This window comes from Labeo rohita, chromosome 25 (genome assembly GCF_022985175.1).
Source record: "Labeo rohita strain BAU-BD-2019 chromosome 25, IGBB_LRoh.1.0, whole genome shotgun sequence".
Lineage (NCBI taxonomy): Eukaryota > Metazoa > Chordata > Actinopteri > Cypriniformes > Cyprinidae > Labeo > Labeo rohita.
Genome location: NC_066893.1, coordinates 3993769 through 4012536, shown reverse-complemented (window position 1 = coordinate 4012536; position 18768 = coordinate 3993769). Strand labels below are relative to the sequence as shown.

At 36.1% G+C, this 18768-nt stretch overlaps 1 protein-coding gene across 1 annotated transcript; it reads left to right on the top strand.

Moving 5' to 3' along the window:
* The first annotated feature begins 4221 nt into the window (after window positions 1–4221).
* irf7 (interferon regulatory factor 7) lies at window positions 4222–12479 on the top strand. Its single transcript, XM_051099002.1, has 9 exons — window positions 4222–4349; window positions 4800–4959; window positions 5217–5385; window positions 5464–5555; window positions 5715–5766; window positions 9071–9166; window positions 9927–10316; window positions 11654–11769; window positions 11856–12479. The coding sequence occupies exons 1-9, from the start codon at window positions 4333–4335 to the stop codon at window positions 12000–12002; spliced, it is 1239 nt and encodes a 412-aa protein (XP_050954959.1). The 5' UTR covers window positions 4222–4332; the 3' UTR covers window positions 12003–12479.
* Window positions 12480–18768: the final 6289 nt, after the last annotated feature.

Sequence of the window (18768 nt, the reverse complement as noted above, 5' to 3'; positions counted from 1 at the left end):
GACCCTGGTGAAAAAACCAGCATATGCTGGTAGCAGTGGCGATTTCTTTAAGACTGCAAGGGAAGCTCAGCTTCCCCTATAATGTCACAAAATTAATGGTCAAATTATGTACTATTGTATTAACATTTTATTGACTAAAAATGCGTTAGAAAACGTTCATCTCAAAGACGAGTTTGTTCAGAATCAGTTAGATATAGCAGGTCGGCTGACTTGATTTTCTTCTCATACATTCCCGTAGCGTCACAGTGCGTTTCCCCGTTGAAGCCCAGCGTCCATTGACTTCAATGCGGCTGCTTTGAACGTTTTTTTTCAGTGCTTTGAAACTAGACGGTCATTGGATAAACGCTGCGATTATGTCCCGCCCACGGACGCTCAGCGTCTCTGGGGGTGAATGAGGAGCAAATGAGGAGTGGGCTGGCCTGGACTCCGAGCTTCTGCGTGATGATTGGAGGGTCTGTCGAAAGATTGCATCTCCTTTTGACTGACAGCGATTTTGTACTATAAGGAATCGCTGGAGCTATTCGCGCTCAGTCCCATCGCGGATTTCTCAAGTTCAGTCGAAATAAAAACTGCTGCAACCTATTTCTTTATATTTGCTTGGCGAAATTGCTTGATTTTCATCATACATTTCACACAATTATACACCACATTCCTTGTTTCACTTTTACAGAGTTTAATATTTTTTTTTAGATCGTTCATTCATTCATTCATGTTAATATTTTAAATATTAACATGGAGGATGACTATAAATTAATATATATATATATATATATATATATATATATATATATATATATATATATATATATAGTAATCTTGAAAAATTTTAACATAACATAATGAAACCTTATATTTCTATTAAAATACTTTATAAATAAATAAATAAATAAATCTCCATAATAACCTTATTTAAATTGCAAAATATTTATACTCTATAGTAGCATCTGACTAAAAGAAAAAATACATCATATTTTGCATAATAAAACTAAAGCTTTTTTTTTTACGATTGTTTGCATTGTGACTTACTTATGACAATAAGGCACATTCTTGTGAATAAATAAATAGACAATTTTATGATGTAGGCCGAAAATGAGCTTCCCCTATTTGACAGACCAGTAGCCGCCACTGGCTGGTAGGTATGTTTTGATGCTGGTTTAAGCTGGTCCTTAGCTGGTTTATGCTGGTCCTTTGCTGGTTCATGCTGGTCCTTGACCAGCAACATGACCAGCAACATGACCAGCAAAAACCAGCAAAGGACCAGCTTAAACCAGCATCAGAACATACCTACCAGCATATGCTGGTTTTTTCACCAGGGGAGCCAAAGTCCAGAGCAGACGTGCGTGTTGCCGCGGTTCGCGTGACAAACACAAAACCAAACCTTATTTGCCCCAATCGAAAGCATATTTACACTGTCTGAATCATTCCCTATCGTCTACCTTGTGCAATACATGTCATTCACCATAGAAAAGATATAACACTGTAAACAAGTGACCGATCTCAGCTGCAGCGTCAGCGTCTATTTATAGTGTAGGGGGCGGGACGCTTCGGATTCTAGAGAGCATTTGATTGGACAGAACGTTTGATGAGAAGCTGAAGTGCAGCTTGACGTCATCAAAATCCTTGATCCAAATTGGCGGAAGTGAGATAATGTACGTTTTGAACGCTTATATCTTGTAAATGCAAATTGTGTTGTTGTTTTGGAGCACACCAACTTATAAATAACCTTATGGTTAACATATTCATAATAAAAGCCAAAAAACTTTCATTTTGTTTTCATGGGGACTTTAAAGGGTCGTTCCTGTCTCAAGGTCCTTTGTCGATCCTGCTACAATTGAAATCCCTATCTAAAAAGCTCAGCTAGACAAACATTACATTCTTGTATAGTATAGTATCGACAAATAAGCAAAACAAAACATTTCCATAGTTGACTGCCATGGTGAAAAAACATCTTAACATTTTGACAAGCGTGGCTCATATGATGATAAAAACTCTTTTTATTTTGGTTGCATTGGCCAATTTAATGACACAATAACTAGGTTTTGAAGCATTGAAATGTTTTCGGTGAGATTTTGCAGATAGAAAAGTTGTTAGAGTGTGTAGAGTGGTTTAGTCCCCACTAGAGGGTAGTAATGGATAAGCATCCATTGATCATTAGTAAACCTTCAGTTACCAGTTTCATAATTCAACAAAAACATAACTTAAGTCTAGATTAGTTTTATGCAGTGTTGGTATCATAGTACACATTTCTGAAAATAGAGATTCACAAAAACAGTAGCCTACTGTAGTTTTTATGATAGTGGTGCACCAGTTTGGCTGTAGTTTTGTCCAGCTGTGATTTCAGTAATGGCATAGGCCTACTGAATAAATAGGCCTAGGTTTTTTTTTCCATGCAGCCACAGGTTTCTAAAACTTTCTGTTTTTCATGAAATCGCGAAAAAAAGGAAACGAAACCACGATATTGCTCGATGTAGGGGAGGACCCGTGTCAGCTGAATCGGGACTTTGCTGTTGGGGGAACAACTTCACACCGGAGGAAAGCTATTCCGAAGAGTTTATAATGAGAAGTGCTCCTGTTACCCTCAGATTCATTTCCTTTTTCCACTGCGAAATAACAGACACACGCACCTCGAACTTCAGGGGAAAGTGCAGTGAACGTGTAATAACAGCACTGTCACGGCTCTCTCAGGTTTCTCTCGTGCAGCTGCCAGATCGAGTGCAGAAACTCAAACACCTGTTCAAGAAATTATGTATCACTGAAACTGTACTCTCATGTAGTCTCAATCCCATTCAGTAATGATTGCAATTTAATCACTGTATTCAATAAAATAAAGCTGAAATTTGTATTTAGATGTATACTGAACTAGTATAGGCTACTTGATCACATTTTAATTTAGTTAATGTTAAGCATTTATAACGACTAGCATGTAACACTCTGTCTCTGAAGATTGTGTAATAGAGTGAAAAATATACTTAAAGGGATATATTTCACACAAAAATTAAAATTCATCATTTATTGACCATTAAGTCATTCATCCACACCTGTATGACTTTATTTTGTCAGTGGAACACGAAAGCGATGTTTTGAAAAATGTTTTTTTCTTTGAACACAAACGGAGTGTTTTGGACCCCATTGACTTATAATTAATTGAAATTACTAGCATTATATTAACAGTACTGTAAGTCTTAATTAGCTACGTTTCAAACAAAACAAAACAAACCACTAACAAGAGTAAGACTAGCATGACTCAAGGCCCAAAGCATGTTTGTCTACAGGCGTTTAAGGTAAATCACTGTGGCCTGATTTACAACTCCTGATTACACAGAAGGGTGGATGTCGTAGGCTAAAAAGGCAATTCCATGTAAACTTAGTGGTGTAAAGGCGCGGTCACATTAGCGTTAGCACATTAGCAAATTTATTGTGCAGAAACACTTTAAAAAGTCACTTTAAAACCAAGCAACAACAACTTGAACATGAGCGATATCTACGTATATTTGTCGGAATGACTGGATTTCGCCCGTGAAACTTCCTCAAACGTCTGTAAATGTGAAAGCGACTTTATTGCAGTAATTATAAAACATGTTGTAGGTTATATAGTTCAAGGACTTTCCTCTTTACCTTTACAGTGCAATGTACACAACAACTGACGTAGTTTGAGAAGACATTACAATCACATTAAACAAGGCCTTTGAGTCAATATAACATTCAGGACAAGTAACAAAAACGTTGTTTTGAATGTTACATGGCTATATATAATCACGTTCTTAACTTTCCATGATCAAATGTTCATGTTTAAACGTTTTTTTAACGTTTGTTAAACGTTCACATCTGCAAAACTCTATTAACAACACTAAAATGTAGTAGTAGAGTGTGGCTTTTTAAACTGGGTATGTTTTACAGCAGCTAATATTATGAAATATTACAACAGTTTAAAGTCAGTGCTTTATATCTGAATACATTGTAAAATGTAATGTCCTGTGATCAAAACTGAATTTTTAGCATCATTACGTCAGTCTCCAGTGTCTCAATCGTTCAGAGATCATTCTAAATATGCTGATTTGCTAAATAAATGTAGTTTGAAGCCAGTAGATCAGTAATTTTAAAGGCTTTGCATCAGCGGCGCCGGATACGATGATGCAAGAAGACGAATTAGTGGAAAGTCGGTTTTATTTTCGATTGGCTTGCTTTCGGAATGCACTGAACCTGATAAAACGGCCGAGACTCCTCCTACCCGGGTGACGCGTCTGTGACGCTTTCGTGTGCGTATAAAACACCGGAGAAACTCCAAACTCCTGAATACTACCAAGTAGTGGAACACCTTCAGGAGCTGAAATCATGGCAGCGATGCAGGGGTAAGATGATAAAATTCTTGTCATTGTTATAAAATATAGGCTGAGTCTCAAAACCAAGACGCGTTTTCACAAGCCGCTGAACGAAGCGTAAGGAGGAGGAGGGTCGTTGTAAAGCAAACAAACAAAACATAAACGTCATTTTGCATGTGTAAAATACGGAAAACAATGGAAAAGTCTGTATTTTTGACTACCAGCTGAGCTAATTCGGAAGTGATGATGCACAACTATGAAGTTCACTTCAGGCAGCTGACTGGGTTTTGAGACGCAGATGTGGTGGTACATGTTATGCAATTTAGTGTTGCATCCAACAGTACATAAAAATGTTGTATTGTGTAAAAAAGAGCTTTCGTCATGTAAGATAAAAATATTATGAATGTAAAAATAAGCTTTCAGTGCTTTCAGTAGACAGCTGACAGCATATGATGACATCATTTTTTTCCCCTCCTCAAGAAGTGCAGTCTGCAAACCACAGTTTGGCCCGTGGCTCATAGAGCAGGTGGAAAGTGGAAAATATGAGGGATTGCGCATGATAGACAATGACAAATTTCGGATCCCCTGGAAACACAACTCACGAAGAGACCTTGGGGACGCCGATGTTAAAATATTTAAGGTAAGTTCCTTTTAGCGTTACAGCCACCTTTGGCATTGTTTCACTACTGCATGAATGGTTCATGCGGGATGTATCTGGGGGAAATCTTTAAAGGGGGGGCGGGATTCCTAAAGTAGGGACTAACCATTGAGGGGAAGCCCCGCCCACTCAGTGGTTTGATAATGACATTGCATGCCATTCACACCTGATACAGCAATTTTAATTATGATACTAACTTGAAATACATTTTTTTTTTTGGCAATTGTGGTGTGTTACAGGCATGGGCTGTGGTCAGTGGGAAGATCAACGAGCACCCTAATGACAAAGCGAAATGGAAGACGAATTTCCGTTGTGCGCTTCATTGCCTAAAAACCTTCGAGATGTTAGAGGATCATTCCAAGGATCCGGACGACCAACACAAAGTCTATCGCATCATCCGTCCTCAAAGTGAGTTCAACTACTCAATCTGCACTTGTCATTAGAAAATGAGTTGATTATAAAACCCTGGCAAATGTCGTTCTTCAGATCACCAAGAGACCCAGAGTGTAGAGCCAGCTCAACTTCCTTTCATTCCTCAGCCCTACGATCCATCTAATTACATGCCTGATCAAATGGAGGTAAGACCCAGATTTATGACTTGACTGTTGACATGCTCATATGTAATAATAAGAATTATTATTATTATTATTTTAATATTAAATATTTTTAAGTATTAAAAATAATGTTTACATATTTAAAAATATATATATAATAAATATATACTATGTCTAATACAGCAGGAGTTGCTCAACCAGGTGGAGAGAATGGAAATAAATCACCAACACACAGGTACAGTAGAATCACTATGATGTCAATATTTAGAGTTAGCAATTTAAATCATGATTTTGCAAATAACATCTTAAGGTGTGGTCACAATTACTGTTGCTCAGCAAATTTTCATGGGTGAAATCCAGATATTTCAATAAGAATCTGTCTGATCTTATGCATCATCAGTGGAAAAAAAAAATGTTTGTGAAAGTGATTCCAATATTATTGTTCCTTTTTGACAGTACTGTTTTGGTTGTGGTGTCACCTTTCTTTTTCATTTGAAATGTTTTTAAGACTTATTATCATCATATTATTAATACTTAAAAACATTTGTGGGGGAAATCCGGAGATTTCATAATTTGTACAGCGAGACATTTGGAAATATGGACAATTAAGAATTTTGCATGAGGACAAAAGTTTCTACTTTTCTTTACTGTTTTTGTTTTTGTTTTGTTTAATTTTCAGAACTATTTTTAAAACTATATTATTATAGTATTAATATTTACAATTTTCGTGGGTGAAATCCAGTCATTTCACTAGGAATCCATGCAATTAATCCAAAGCAATGGCCAAAAAATTCCTATGTGTCATCAGCTGGGAAAAAATAGTTCTGAAAGTGACTCCAATAATATCATTCCTTTATAAAGGTGTTGTTATAGTTGTGATGTTGTGATGTTAATATTTATTTAAACTTAACAAACAAATTTTAAAATGATATTGGTATAGTATTAATAACAAAAATGTTTGTGGGTAAAATCCATTCTTTTTGCTATGAATCCGCGCAATCGGGAAGTTTTGCGCAAAGGTGAAAAAGTTCCTAAGCGTCATCAGCTGAAAAGAAAATCGTTGTGAAAGCGATTCCAATAATATCGTTCCTCTGTGACGGTATTGTGGTAGTTATGATGTCACCTCTACTATTCTTTTAAATTTAAAAACAATTTTAAAAATATATTGTTGTAGTATTAATATTTAAATTTATTTAAACCTTTAAATTTAGAACTATTTTTAAAGCGATATTGTTATAGTATTTATATTTAAAATTTTCGTGGGTAAAATCCAGTCATTTCACTATGAATCCATGCAATCAGGAATTTTTGCGCAAAAATGAAAAAGTTCCTAAGTATCATCAGCTGAAAAAAAAAAAAAAAACATTGTGAAAGTGATTCCAATAATATCATTCCTTTGTGACGGTAATGTTATCGTTGTGGTGTCACCTCTATTATTCTTTTACATTTAAAATGATTTTTAAGACTATATATTTATCATTATTAATGTAGTATTAATACTTTAAAAATGTTGTGAGGAAATCCAGTCATTTCATAATCAGTACAATCGAGTCTATTAGGAGGTCAAAACAGTTTCTACTTTTATTTACTGTGGTTTTTTTTTTTTAATTTAGAACTATTTTTAAAACTATATTATTATTATTATTATTATTATTATTATTATTATTATTGTTATTATTATTTTCTGAAGTGGCCAAAAGCATCAACAGCAAGCATTAATAACATTGTTCCTGTGACGTTATTGTTATAGTTCTGATGTCACGTTTACTATTCTTTTAAATTTAGAACAATTTTAAACTTTATTGTTATAGTATTAATATTAAAATGTATTTAAACTTTTAAATTTAAAACGATTTTTAAAACTATATTATTATAGTATTAATATTTAATGAAATATTGAATTTATTTAATATTAATATTTAACTATGAATTCAGACAATCTGGAATTTTTGCGCAAAGGTGAAAAAGTTCCTAAGCATTATCAGCTGACATCGGCGCCAATAGCCTTGTGGGTAGCGCGCCGACATATTGCGCCGTTGCGCTGCAGGTGTCCTAAGTTCGAATCCCAGCTCGTGGACCTTTCCTGAGCCCACTTCGCTTCCTGTCCAACTACACTGTCCTGTTTAAATAAATGCATAAAAACGGCAAAAATAAATTAAAAAAAAGCATCATTATCTCAAATCTCACTATCTGTAATCGAGTCAATTAGGAATATGGAGAATCAAGAATTTTTTGTGAGGTCAAAACAGTTTATACTTTACTGTTTTGTTTTGTTTTTTATTCAGAACTATTTTTAAAACTATATTATTATAGTATTAATATTTAAAATTTTCGTTGGTGAAATCCAGTCACTTTTTTGCACAAAGATGAAAAAGTTCCTAAGTATCATCAGCTGGAAAAAAAAAAAAAACAATTGTGAAAGTGATTCCAAAACTATTGTTTCTTTGTGACGGTATTGTAATCGTTGTGGTGTCATCTCTATTATTCTTTTACATTTAAAATAACTTTTTAAGGCTATATCTATCATTATCATTATAATAGTAATACTTTGAGAGGAAATCCATTCGTTTTGTAATCCGTACAATCAAGTCTATTAGAAATACGGACAATCAGGAATTTTGCGCAAGGTCAAAACGGTTCCTGGGAAAAAAAATCGCTGTGAAAAGTGATTTCAATAATATCTTTCCCCTGTGACCGTATTGTTATCGTAGTGGTGTCACCTCTACTATTCCTTTACATTTAGAATGATTTTAAAACGATATTGTTATAGTATTAATATTTAAATTTTTTTAGGGGCGAAATCCAGTAATTTCGCTATGAATCTGTGCAATCAAAACAAGGTTTTTGCACGAGGTCAAAACAGTTTCTACCTTACTGTTTGTATCAATTTAGAACTGCTTTTAAAATTATATTACTATAGTATTAATATTTACATTTGTTCGTCAATGAAATCCAGTGATTTTGCTATGAATCTGCACAATCAGGAAATTTGGAAAAGGTGAAAAAGTTCCTAAGTGTCATCAGCTGAAAAAAAAAATCGTTGTGAAAAGTGATTCCAATAATATCGTTCCACGTGACGGTATTGTTATACTTATGGTGTCATCTTTACCATTCTTTTAAATTTAGAATGATTTTTAAAACGATATTGTTGTAGCATTAATATTTAAAATTTTTGTGAATGAAATCCAGTCATTTCGCTATAAATCGCTATAAATCCAATAAAACTATGCTGTTATAGTATTATCGCTCATGTTCGCTCCTGTTCACACAACAGAAGGCTTCCTGGTTTAAAAGTGATTTCTTTGTGAGCGGCGCTTCGTGTGTTGACAACAGACCTTATTTGCCAGCAAAATTTCAGTTATGTGACCACACTTTTGGCCATATGGGCGAAAAAACAAGGCAGCTAGCCATAACGTTCTGCATATGCGAACATCACTGGAATTACACAACATTAGCAAGTTTCGATCAACGGCAAGAAGTGAGATATATAGATTAGCTCTTCTTTTGGCATATTCACAATATACCCTTTGTATTCACAGAATCCCAACAATGGGACACCGGTTCCCAACAAATCATTCTGTCCGCCCCAAGCAACTACTACACACCTCCGCCAGACCAGCAACCTTACACTACAGGTAACGCAACAAGCTGTTGCAGATGCTGACAGTTTTATTTAACCCAATCTAATTTTACAAGTTGGCTATTTCATATGAATATGTACATTTTCATTCCCTAACCAAAAAAAAGAGCAAGCATTAAGGTCCACCTTTAAACCTAAAGCCTAAAGTATACTTCGGTTTTTATGCGTACTCGAGGGCCTGCATACCGTGCACGTGATGCAAATTTCATCACCAGAATAGTATGTGCCTTATTTGATTTTTGTAACCACACATACTTTGTATGCACAGGTCGCACATGTGCATTGAATTTGTTTGTCTGCACTAATCAGTTGTTCCACAAGGTGGCAGCACTGGCCAGGGTTGTTGTTTCACAGAAAAAAACAACAAAATAATGGTGTGCACACCAAAAGCAAAACGTATATTCACATCGCATTATTAGCACAGATTACTTCCGCAATGTTTTTCGTGTAACTTGCTTGAACATTTTCTTCCTCCATTTTCTGATACAACCGGACATATCAAACTGTATACTGTATGTCAAATTGTACAATGCGTCATGCGAATTTTCACAGTTGAGGCGTATATCATGCGATTGCGACAATTGCGTCACCTGGCACAACTGAGATCTTATTATTATATATAAACTCACCACAAATTTGCTAAAACGTTAAATAATTACGAATAGCCACACAAATGTGTAGCCACACAATTTTTCCCTTTCACTAAATTTTGAACGATGTTTAAAACTATCTTTGTTGTATAATGTTACTTCTAGCACAGCAATGGAACCTTCCAGCTCTCTGGGACCTGGAGATCTCCATCAGCTACAGAAAAACAGAAGTTTTGAAAACTCGCCTGTGTTCGCCATTCATTCAGTTTCACTACCAGTGCGACCCGTCTGAGCTGAGAGGACAGCCAATCCGATTCCCATCCACAGAGGGTCTGACTGACCAAAAGCAGATCGAGTACACTAACCGCATCTTGGACAGCATTCAAAGAGGTCTGCTGCTGGAGGTAGACCAGTATGGCATTTACGGTTTCCGACAGGATGATTGTAAAGTGTTCGTCAGCACCAGCGACCTGTCTGAGATCCAGAGCCCAGAGGCCAGAAAACTGGATCGGAACACCAGAGAGCTACTGCTCAGCTTTGATGAATACCTAAGAGGTATGAACGATGAGAAGGAAATGGCCATGCTGAATAATCTGTATAATATGCTTAATTAATATCCAATTTATATGTAGTTGGAAACTAATTTTAACTACCTTTATTACAAAAAACAATTTTTAGCTGGGTCTACTATTTGCAGCCCTGTTTTCATCTAAATTGCAAATTGCAGCATCCTTCATCCCTGTTACCATAGTTACTGTGGAAAAAAAAGCAAAAAAGAAAAAGGAACAAATATTTTTATTTATAGAAAATCAATCACTAACTTAGCTTGCTAACACCTACTGAATGACAGATTTATTAATGGAAAAGCACTGTATGCAACCCTGTTACTCAATTTGGAACGTTTTTCATTTTGAAGTTAATTTTATATTATAAAATATAAAATACGTGTTGAATTTGCAACCCTGTTACAATGGTTGTTCCCCATTACAAATCAGAATTTTCGCTAATATTGTGAGCATTTTTCAACCCTATTACCATAGTTACTGTGCAAAAAAAGAACAAATACTTCTATTTAATTTATGGAAAAACATCTATCATGAACTTAAAAAAAAAACTAGCTAGCAACTGAGTGACAAATTTATTCATGGTAAAGCACTGTATGCAACCCTGTTACTCAATTTGACATTCATTTTGGAGTTAACTTTATATTATAAAATACATGTATAATATAAAAAAATTAAAAACTGTTAAACACCTCCTTTCAATGACAAATTGTCAGCAAAAAAAAAAAGAAAACTTGCATTTGCAACCCTGTTACCATGATTTTTCCACATTACAAAAACAGAATATTCGCTAAAACTGTGACATTTAGGAAGAGACATCATTGGGTGCTTTCTTACTGCATGTAAGGAAGATAATAAAAAATCTGTTTTCAACTTTTTCACTTTTTTATTTTTTTTTTATTTTACTGCTCATCCTTCAACCCTGTTACCCCCAGTTAGTTATTTTGGGGGGAATATATATATATATATATATATATATACACACACACACATTTCTTTAATTTATTGAAAACACGTTTATCACTAACTACAAAAACAGAATTTGGTCCCAAACTAGCTAAAACCTAATGAGTGAATTAATACATGTGAAAAAAAAAAAAAGCTGTATGCAACCCTGTTACTTAAATTGCCATTAAAAATGACTATACTTAATCCTTACAATAAATGCGCTTAAAATAATGGTAACTCCTTTCACTCACAAATTGCTTAAAAAATACTAATAAAAAAACCCTTCAACCCCGTTACCATGATTGTTCCCCTTTAGCATGGCTTACAGTTTTCCATTTTGAGCCAGATATGACTTTTTTTTTTTTTTTTTTTTTTTTTCAGATCTGATGGATTATAAAGAGAACAGACGGGGTTCTCCGGATTACACCATCTACTTGTGCTTCGGACAGAAACTCCTGGATGGAAAACCACTGGAGAGAAAACTGATTACTGTCAAAGTAAATATCTCATAACAAAAAAAGAAACACACTGAGTTGTTTTATTTGCATTTCAGTGTTATAACGCATCTTTTCCATCTCCACAGATTGTACCTCTGATTTGCCGTGAACTTCATGAGAGAGCTCAAATGGAGGGAGCGTCCTCTCTTTGCAATGAAAGCATTAGCTTGCAGATCTCCCACAACAGCCTTTTTGAACTTATAAACTCTTTGGGTCTGCCTTCAGTGGCCTAAAGCATCTGTTTTCACTCTGAAATCAGCCAGATGACATTTCTTTCCACATATACACATAGAGAATGAGAGAGAGAAATTCATTTCGCTACTGTTATAGTTAATCACAAAACTTTCCAGAGGTGATTTCCATTTAGAGGTGACTTGTAGCTGCTCTGAATTCATTGCTGGTCGCTCAGCCGTGTAATGGCAATTTCAATGAAACTGTATTTTTGCTAATTACTTGAAACATTATCGTTTTTTGTTATTTTCTAATGAGTGTTAAAACCTCATTTTGATATCCTGTCTTCTAGTGAAGAATCTTTCACCTTTCGCCCAAAGGGCTCTACTTGTATCGCTTTTTGTCTGTCGCTTTATGAATGCACTATTTATAAACTACTGTTTGACTGTTATTATTGTTTTATTAAATGATGCTGATACCAGAATGTAAAGAATGATTATGCATAAAAATGTTATGCATATAAAAATTAAATAAACATATATAATTAAATATCTTGTTTTATCAATACACAATGTAGAACTTTTAAATAAACTGTGTATACACACGCACACACACAGTGGAGCTCAAAACCTATAGAACAATATATATATATAATTTTTTTATTTTATTTTATTTTATTTTTTTAATATTCCAACAATCTTTCTTAAAATTTGAATATAGCTGTAGGTCTCTGATCATTTCAACAGAATCTTTATTTTGTGGAAAACACAGGGATCAAGATTAGAGAACAGTAACCGCTGTAGCACGGAAGAAGATTACAACTAACATTTTGGAGGGTTACAGCTGTCAGAAATTTATAGGAAGTGTAGAGGCCCTTGCTTTGAATGACATCAGCACATCTGTGGCTGCAGGACATCACTAGTTTCTCACACTGCACTGGTGTGATCTCTTCCATAGTTTGGTGTCTGTAGTGGATTTCTTAGCCATAACTTTGTCACCAAGTATTTTTCAGAGGTTTTCAGTTGGGTTTAGATCAGGTGTCTGGCCTGACCTGACCATTTCATTACTTGTGTTTTTAGCTTTAAGGAACTGCTTCACCAGTTTCACAATGTGACGGGGAGCATTGTCTTGCATGAAAATTGCAGGCTGATTGGGAGATGCTTGCAGGGGAGGAATCATATATTGCTGAAGGAGGTTTTGACAAACATTTGCATCAACTCCTGCTGCAGAAAACATACCCAAAACCATGACATTTCCTCTCCACCTTTCAATGACTTCTTTACACACTTGGGCTTCAGTCTTTCCTTAGTTTGCTGCCGAACTGCAGTGAACTTTGGACTAGTTCTCCTCTCTTCACACAACATGCTCCTCAGCAAAGGTTAGCTTAGTGTTTTGATTCTTTTTTCTGATGAGAGGCTTGGCCACTGCAGAGTGTGCTTTCAGTACAGCTTTTCTTAAACAGATCCTTAACCTGTGCAGCACTGAACTGGCAAGCAAGTCCAGCTGCAGTGTTGAACCGATTCCCCATTGAGTGTTTCTGCATTACCCTGTCTTCTTGTGCATTTGTCTTACGCGGACGACCAGCCTTTTTAGGGGACTTGAATGAGCTAGTGTCATTGTAAACCTGCAATATTTGTGAAATCAAAGATTTGGCATGACCAGCTTCTCTCAGTGGTTGAAAGCCATTTCATTTCAGCCCGGGCCCGATGAGCCTCGACTTATTTCACTTATTTCATCGTAGCTCAGACGCGGGCCGGGCGTCGGGCTTGGTTTAGGCTTAGGCTTCTCCTTTATCTTTTAGACATCCATTACTCATAGTGATGAAATAAAAAATGCCGTGCTGGAGGAAACAACACGAGACTAGGCTTCCGCGACTGTCAAGAGCGGCTCGGACGATGTTTAGTGTCCCGTAAGCAGCAGTAGCGAGCGCGTCTTTAACGCAGCTGGAAGATTTCAGTGTTGAAGTGCACAGTAATTACCATGAGTGCGTCGGAGGGAAATAGTAAGGAAGTATTTGAGTAATTTATTAATAAACTAGTATTTTCTGACAAAGTATTGCAAAGAAGACGAGCTGATGACTCGCCACATTTGATATGCGCCTTCAGAGAGAAATGCATCTTTAGGGATTTTATAATGAAAGAGTTTTTGTTTTTGATTTCATTTATTTCGTTGTGGTAGAATGTAGTAATTTAAATGTAGTAATTTAAAGCTTTCTATAGATATATTTATCAACAGTGTTGGGGAGTAACTAGTTACATGTAACGGAATTACGTAATTTAATTACAAAATAAATGTAACTGTAATTAGTTACAGTTACTGAGAAAAAATGTGTAATTAAATTACAGTTACTTTTGAAAAATGCCAGTGATTACAAAGGGGATTACATCTGAATTTTTTCACACACCCACCCCCACTTACAGATTCAACTGACTTCTTTCATAAATTGCATTGACTGCTCTAAAATGAGACACCAATATTTCAGGAGTTTAGGACACAAAATGAGACACATGCTTATTTGATAACTGTTTTATTTCCTATTTGGGTTTATGCATAAACTTTATTTTTTAAGGTTGTTTTTTCCAAGGCATTGTTAGATGCTAGTGTTTTCTGTCATAACTATGCAAACATTTAATTTTAAACCCAGTATCATAGCTATTAAACTATTTCTTGTTATGATTTCAAATCTGTATTTACCCTCACAATGATCTCAAAGTAAATAAGTGCTGTTAAGTCTGAATTTGGGGTGTTGGTGCCAATAGCCTCGTGGTTAGTGTGCTGACATATAGTGCAACTGTGCTCAAGGTGACCTGAGTTCGATTCCCATCTTGAGGCCCTTTGCCGATCCCGCTCTCCTCTTTCCTGTCATCTCTCTACAATCCTATCACAATAAAAGGCATAAAAAGCCCCAAAAAATAACTAAAAAAAAAAAGTCTAAATTTGTGGTGGCTGTGCTTTAAATTAAATGATTACACGGCTCCGTGGAATGCTTGATTCTGATTGGTCAGTCATGACATTCCAAGGTATGTTATTCCCCGATAACAACTGGAAAAAACTAATAACTCAGACTCATTCGGGGCAACTTAAGTCAGCGCTATATGCTTGATAGTTTTTCTTGGCGGAAGCTTTGCGTTTAGTTAGCTAATGAAATATTAAAGCTTAATTCAGTATTATGTAGACAATTTCCTAATTTTGTCATCCTGGTATCGTGGACTCGCTCTTTTGTTTCATACAAACGCAGCTGCTGCCATTTTTTTTTTTTTTTTTTTTGTACACTGTAATGTAAAGTAACAAACTAGTACTACTATTTAATTATTTATGTGGTGAAATGTTGTGTAAGAAAAGTGGTATGACTGCACTGTATCCTTAAAATGTCTAGCTTGAACTTGCCGTTTGCTAGCAACTGATTTCTTCATGGAAGCTTCAAATATTTCAGCTCAGATCAGTGTTTCGTGTCTAATTTTTTTGACACGAAACATCTAAATAATCTATCAAGCAGCTGTGTAATAAGTGGAATAATGAACATCCAGCCAGTTGTTATCACAAAATAAAGATGTATGTTATCCCTTACTTATTATAATCTTAATTCAAGTGATGAAGGATTTTGAAAACCTGACAGTAATCAGTGTCGAGTGCTACTGTAAGTTTAACTCTGCCTGGTTTAAATGTTTCAAAATGATTAACAGTTGAAAATATTAGAAATGTAGAAAAGTAATCAAAAAGTAATTAAAAGTAATAAGTTACATTACTTTAATAAAGTAATTGAAAAGTTACACTACTTATTACATTTTAAATCAAGTAACTTGTAATCTGTAACCTATTGCACTTCCAAAGTAACCTTCCCAACACTGTTTGTCAAATCAGTAAGGCAAATAGGCTATTTACTTTCGGTTAGTTTCAGTTTATCAGAAGCGCTTCTGCTCAAAAACGAAACTACAGAAAGCGCATCCTGTTTGTGTGTGTGTGTGTGTGTGTGTGTGTGTGTGTGTGTGTGTGTGTATGTGTCTTTATTTTATAAAAGCACAACGTTTTGCTGGTATTGTGAGTGCACACAAATACAGGTAGACCCTTTACAGTTCCGAACGATATAATATTCTTAAATTTATGAGCAAAAGTGACGGCGTATTTGAAAATGTTTCCAATGCAGGTGATCGCGCTGGCGCCTCCATGTCTTGTAATGCGCGCTTCAGCTTCCACTCTGATAAGATGTCGGACAAGAGCCGGGCTAGAAAACGATGCATTAAGAGCCAGGGTATGCAAACTTTGATTCTGAACATCAGGGTAAATTCATGTAGCATCTTGACCAATCCCAGCAGGCACACAACGTCATAAGACGCTGATATTTGGTTAAATTTCGGTTGCGACATCGGCTGACCAAAATTCAATGTAAATTCAACGTTTAATGTCAACGTTAAATTGATGTCCAATACCAATGTCAGCTGACGTTGATATTTTGTTGTTTTTAGGTTGTGTAACCAAAATCCAACATTAAGTCAGCGTCAAATTGACGTCAAATACTGATGTCAACACGATTTTCATTCTCAACCAAAATGCAACGTCTGTCCGACATCATGTCCAACGTCAACCTGACGTTATATAGACGTCCAGTGCCTGCTGGGATCAGACATACAGTTATTTGTTACATTTAACAAATAATCTTTAAAACCAACAACCCAACTATATGCTGGAGTTTTGAAGACAACCCCCCAAAGCAACTAACACCCCAAAAGGGCTTAACTGCCAGGGTGACCATCTGATATCACAGGTTTTATTGCTTCAAGGAATGCAAACGGAGCACACTACATTTCTCTATAGTAAAGACACAATGCCTATAGAAATGGACTCTTTCCTATTCATTCACAGACAAACCTTTCTTTGACCTTCCTATCACACATAGCCCAGGTCATTGTGTACAGTATTACTGCATTGTATTTTAATTTTGTCTGTTGTATTTGTATTTCTACTGTTTTATGCATGCATTATGATAGATGACTAGTCATATAATCCACCTATGTCATGTTTGGTTTCTTTGAATTTGTATTTTCATGATCTAAAAGATGGTGTAAATTAGATGTTGATACCTATGCAACATATTAGTGTTTTAAGAAACCTTAGTAGTTTTTGCATCAGCACCCAATCGAATTACATATGCAAATTACCATGCTCACAGACAAAGAGTCGTAAACTTTCCCTCCAAAGGCGAAAGTTACCATTGGTTCATGGACCTCCTGGAGGCACAGCCTCCAGAGAGCTTAAAGGCATCGACCGATCTCTCTCTTCTCTCTTCACTCTCTTCTTCCGATTGCTGCCCGTGTGGAGGAACCCACGGGGAGCCTGAGCCGGCACAGGCCCCAACACTGGCTCTCGACCACAAAGAGCCAGACATTTCCACTCAACCCTGGAATTCATCTTCATGACTTGCTTCAGTCAGTCAGTGGTTCTTTCAGAACCTTCGAAGATGAGCTAGAACCTTTCAGGACTTCCCTAAGTATGCGCCAGGCCTTGCGGCCTTGTCTTTCCATTCCCCAAGGATCACAGGACTTCAGCTGGGTCCCTCTCAGCTCTTGGTTCTTCTTCACATTTCACATGGGAAGAAACTCCCAGTCACCATTGAGTCAGAACATCTTTGGAAATCATCATTCTTCAGACCCGGAAGAGCGTGATTGCAATTCCAAGACCACCACTGCTCCAAACCATCAAGACTTTCACCTGAGACTGCATTTGGACACTTGTTCAACGACCAAGGCAATGCAAGTATCGTACAATTAACTAAACAAAACAGAGGTTTAGTATAAGCTGTAGACAGCACTGATGGTTTCACTCAGGTGGCTAACTGACTCTTTTCATAGCTTCATTTCCTTGTCTCTCTCTAACTGCTTCTCACTGACCTTTCCCCCATGTATGAGTGACTTCATGTTTGTTTGTTTAGATTAGTTATGTGTTAGTCCTTCGTTAATAAAACTCTTGTGCACAAATTACATGAGTGTTGATTCTGATTCTGCCTTGCAAATTAATGTCCCTTTACGATTCCGATTCGAGCTACATGCTCTAATGCAATGGTACTTTAAGGAAGTTATTTTCTGTGGCCAAGAAAATATCATTTCTTAGGGTTGATATAAAAATTATACTGAATGTTCGCTAGACGAACAGATTAGTTGATGGAAAATTAATTCTGCTACAGTTACTACTGGCAGCTGATATAAATAATTGTAATTAATCATAATATACATTTCCCTTTGAGCTAAATCGCGACATTTAAATAATTTTGTCTTCTGGGGAAAAAAATAATTTAGGCAAAATACATTGACCAAAATTATAAATGCAACACTTTTGTTTTTGCCCCCATTTTTCATGAGCTGAACTCAAAGATCTAAGACTTTTTCACACAAAAGGCCTATTTCTCTCAAATATTGTTCACAAATCTGTCTAAATCTAAATCTGTGTTAGTGGGCACTTCTCCTTTGCCGAGATAATCCATCCACCTCACAGGTGTGGCATATCAAGATGCTGATTAGACAGCATGATTATTGCACAGGTGTGCCTTAGGCTGGCCACAATAAAAGGCCACTCTAAAATATGTAGTTTTACTGTATTGTGGGGGTCCAAAACCAGTCAGTATCTGGTGTGACCACCATTTGTCTCACGCAGTGCAACACGTCTCCTTCACATAGAGTTGATCAGGTTGTTGATTGTGGCCTGTGGAATGTTGGTCCACTCCTCTTCAATGGCTGTGCGAAGTTGCTGAATATTGGCAGGAACTGGAACACGGTGTCATTTACGCCGATCCAAAGCATCCCAAACATGCTCAATGGGTGACATGTACGGTGAGTA

Coding starts and splice junctions, on each gene's coding strand:
- irf7 (XM_051099002.1), top strand. Junction 10,317..11,653: donor CTTTGATGAATACCTAAGAG/GTATGAACGATG, acceptor TTTTTTTTTCAG/ATCTGATGGATTATAAAGAG. Junction 11,770..11,855: donor GAAAACTGATTACTGTCAAA/GTAAATATCTCA, acceptor CCATCTCCACAG/ATTGTACCTCTGATTTGCCG.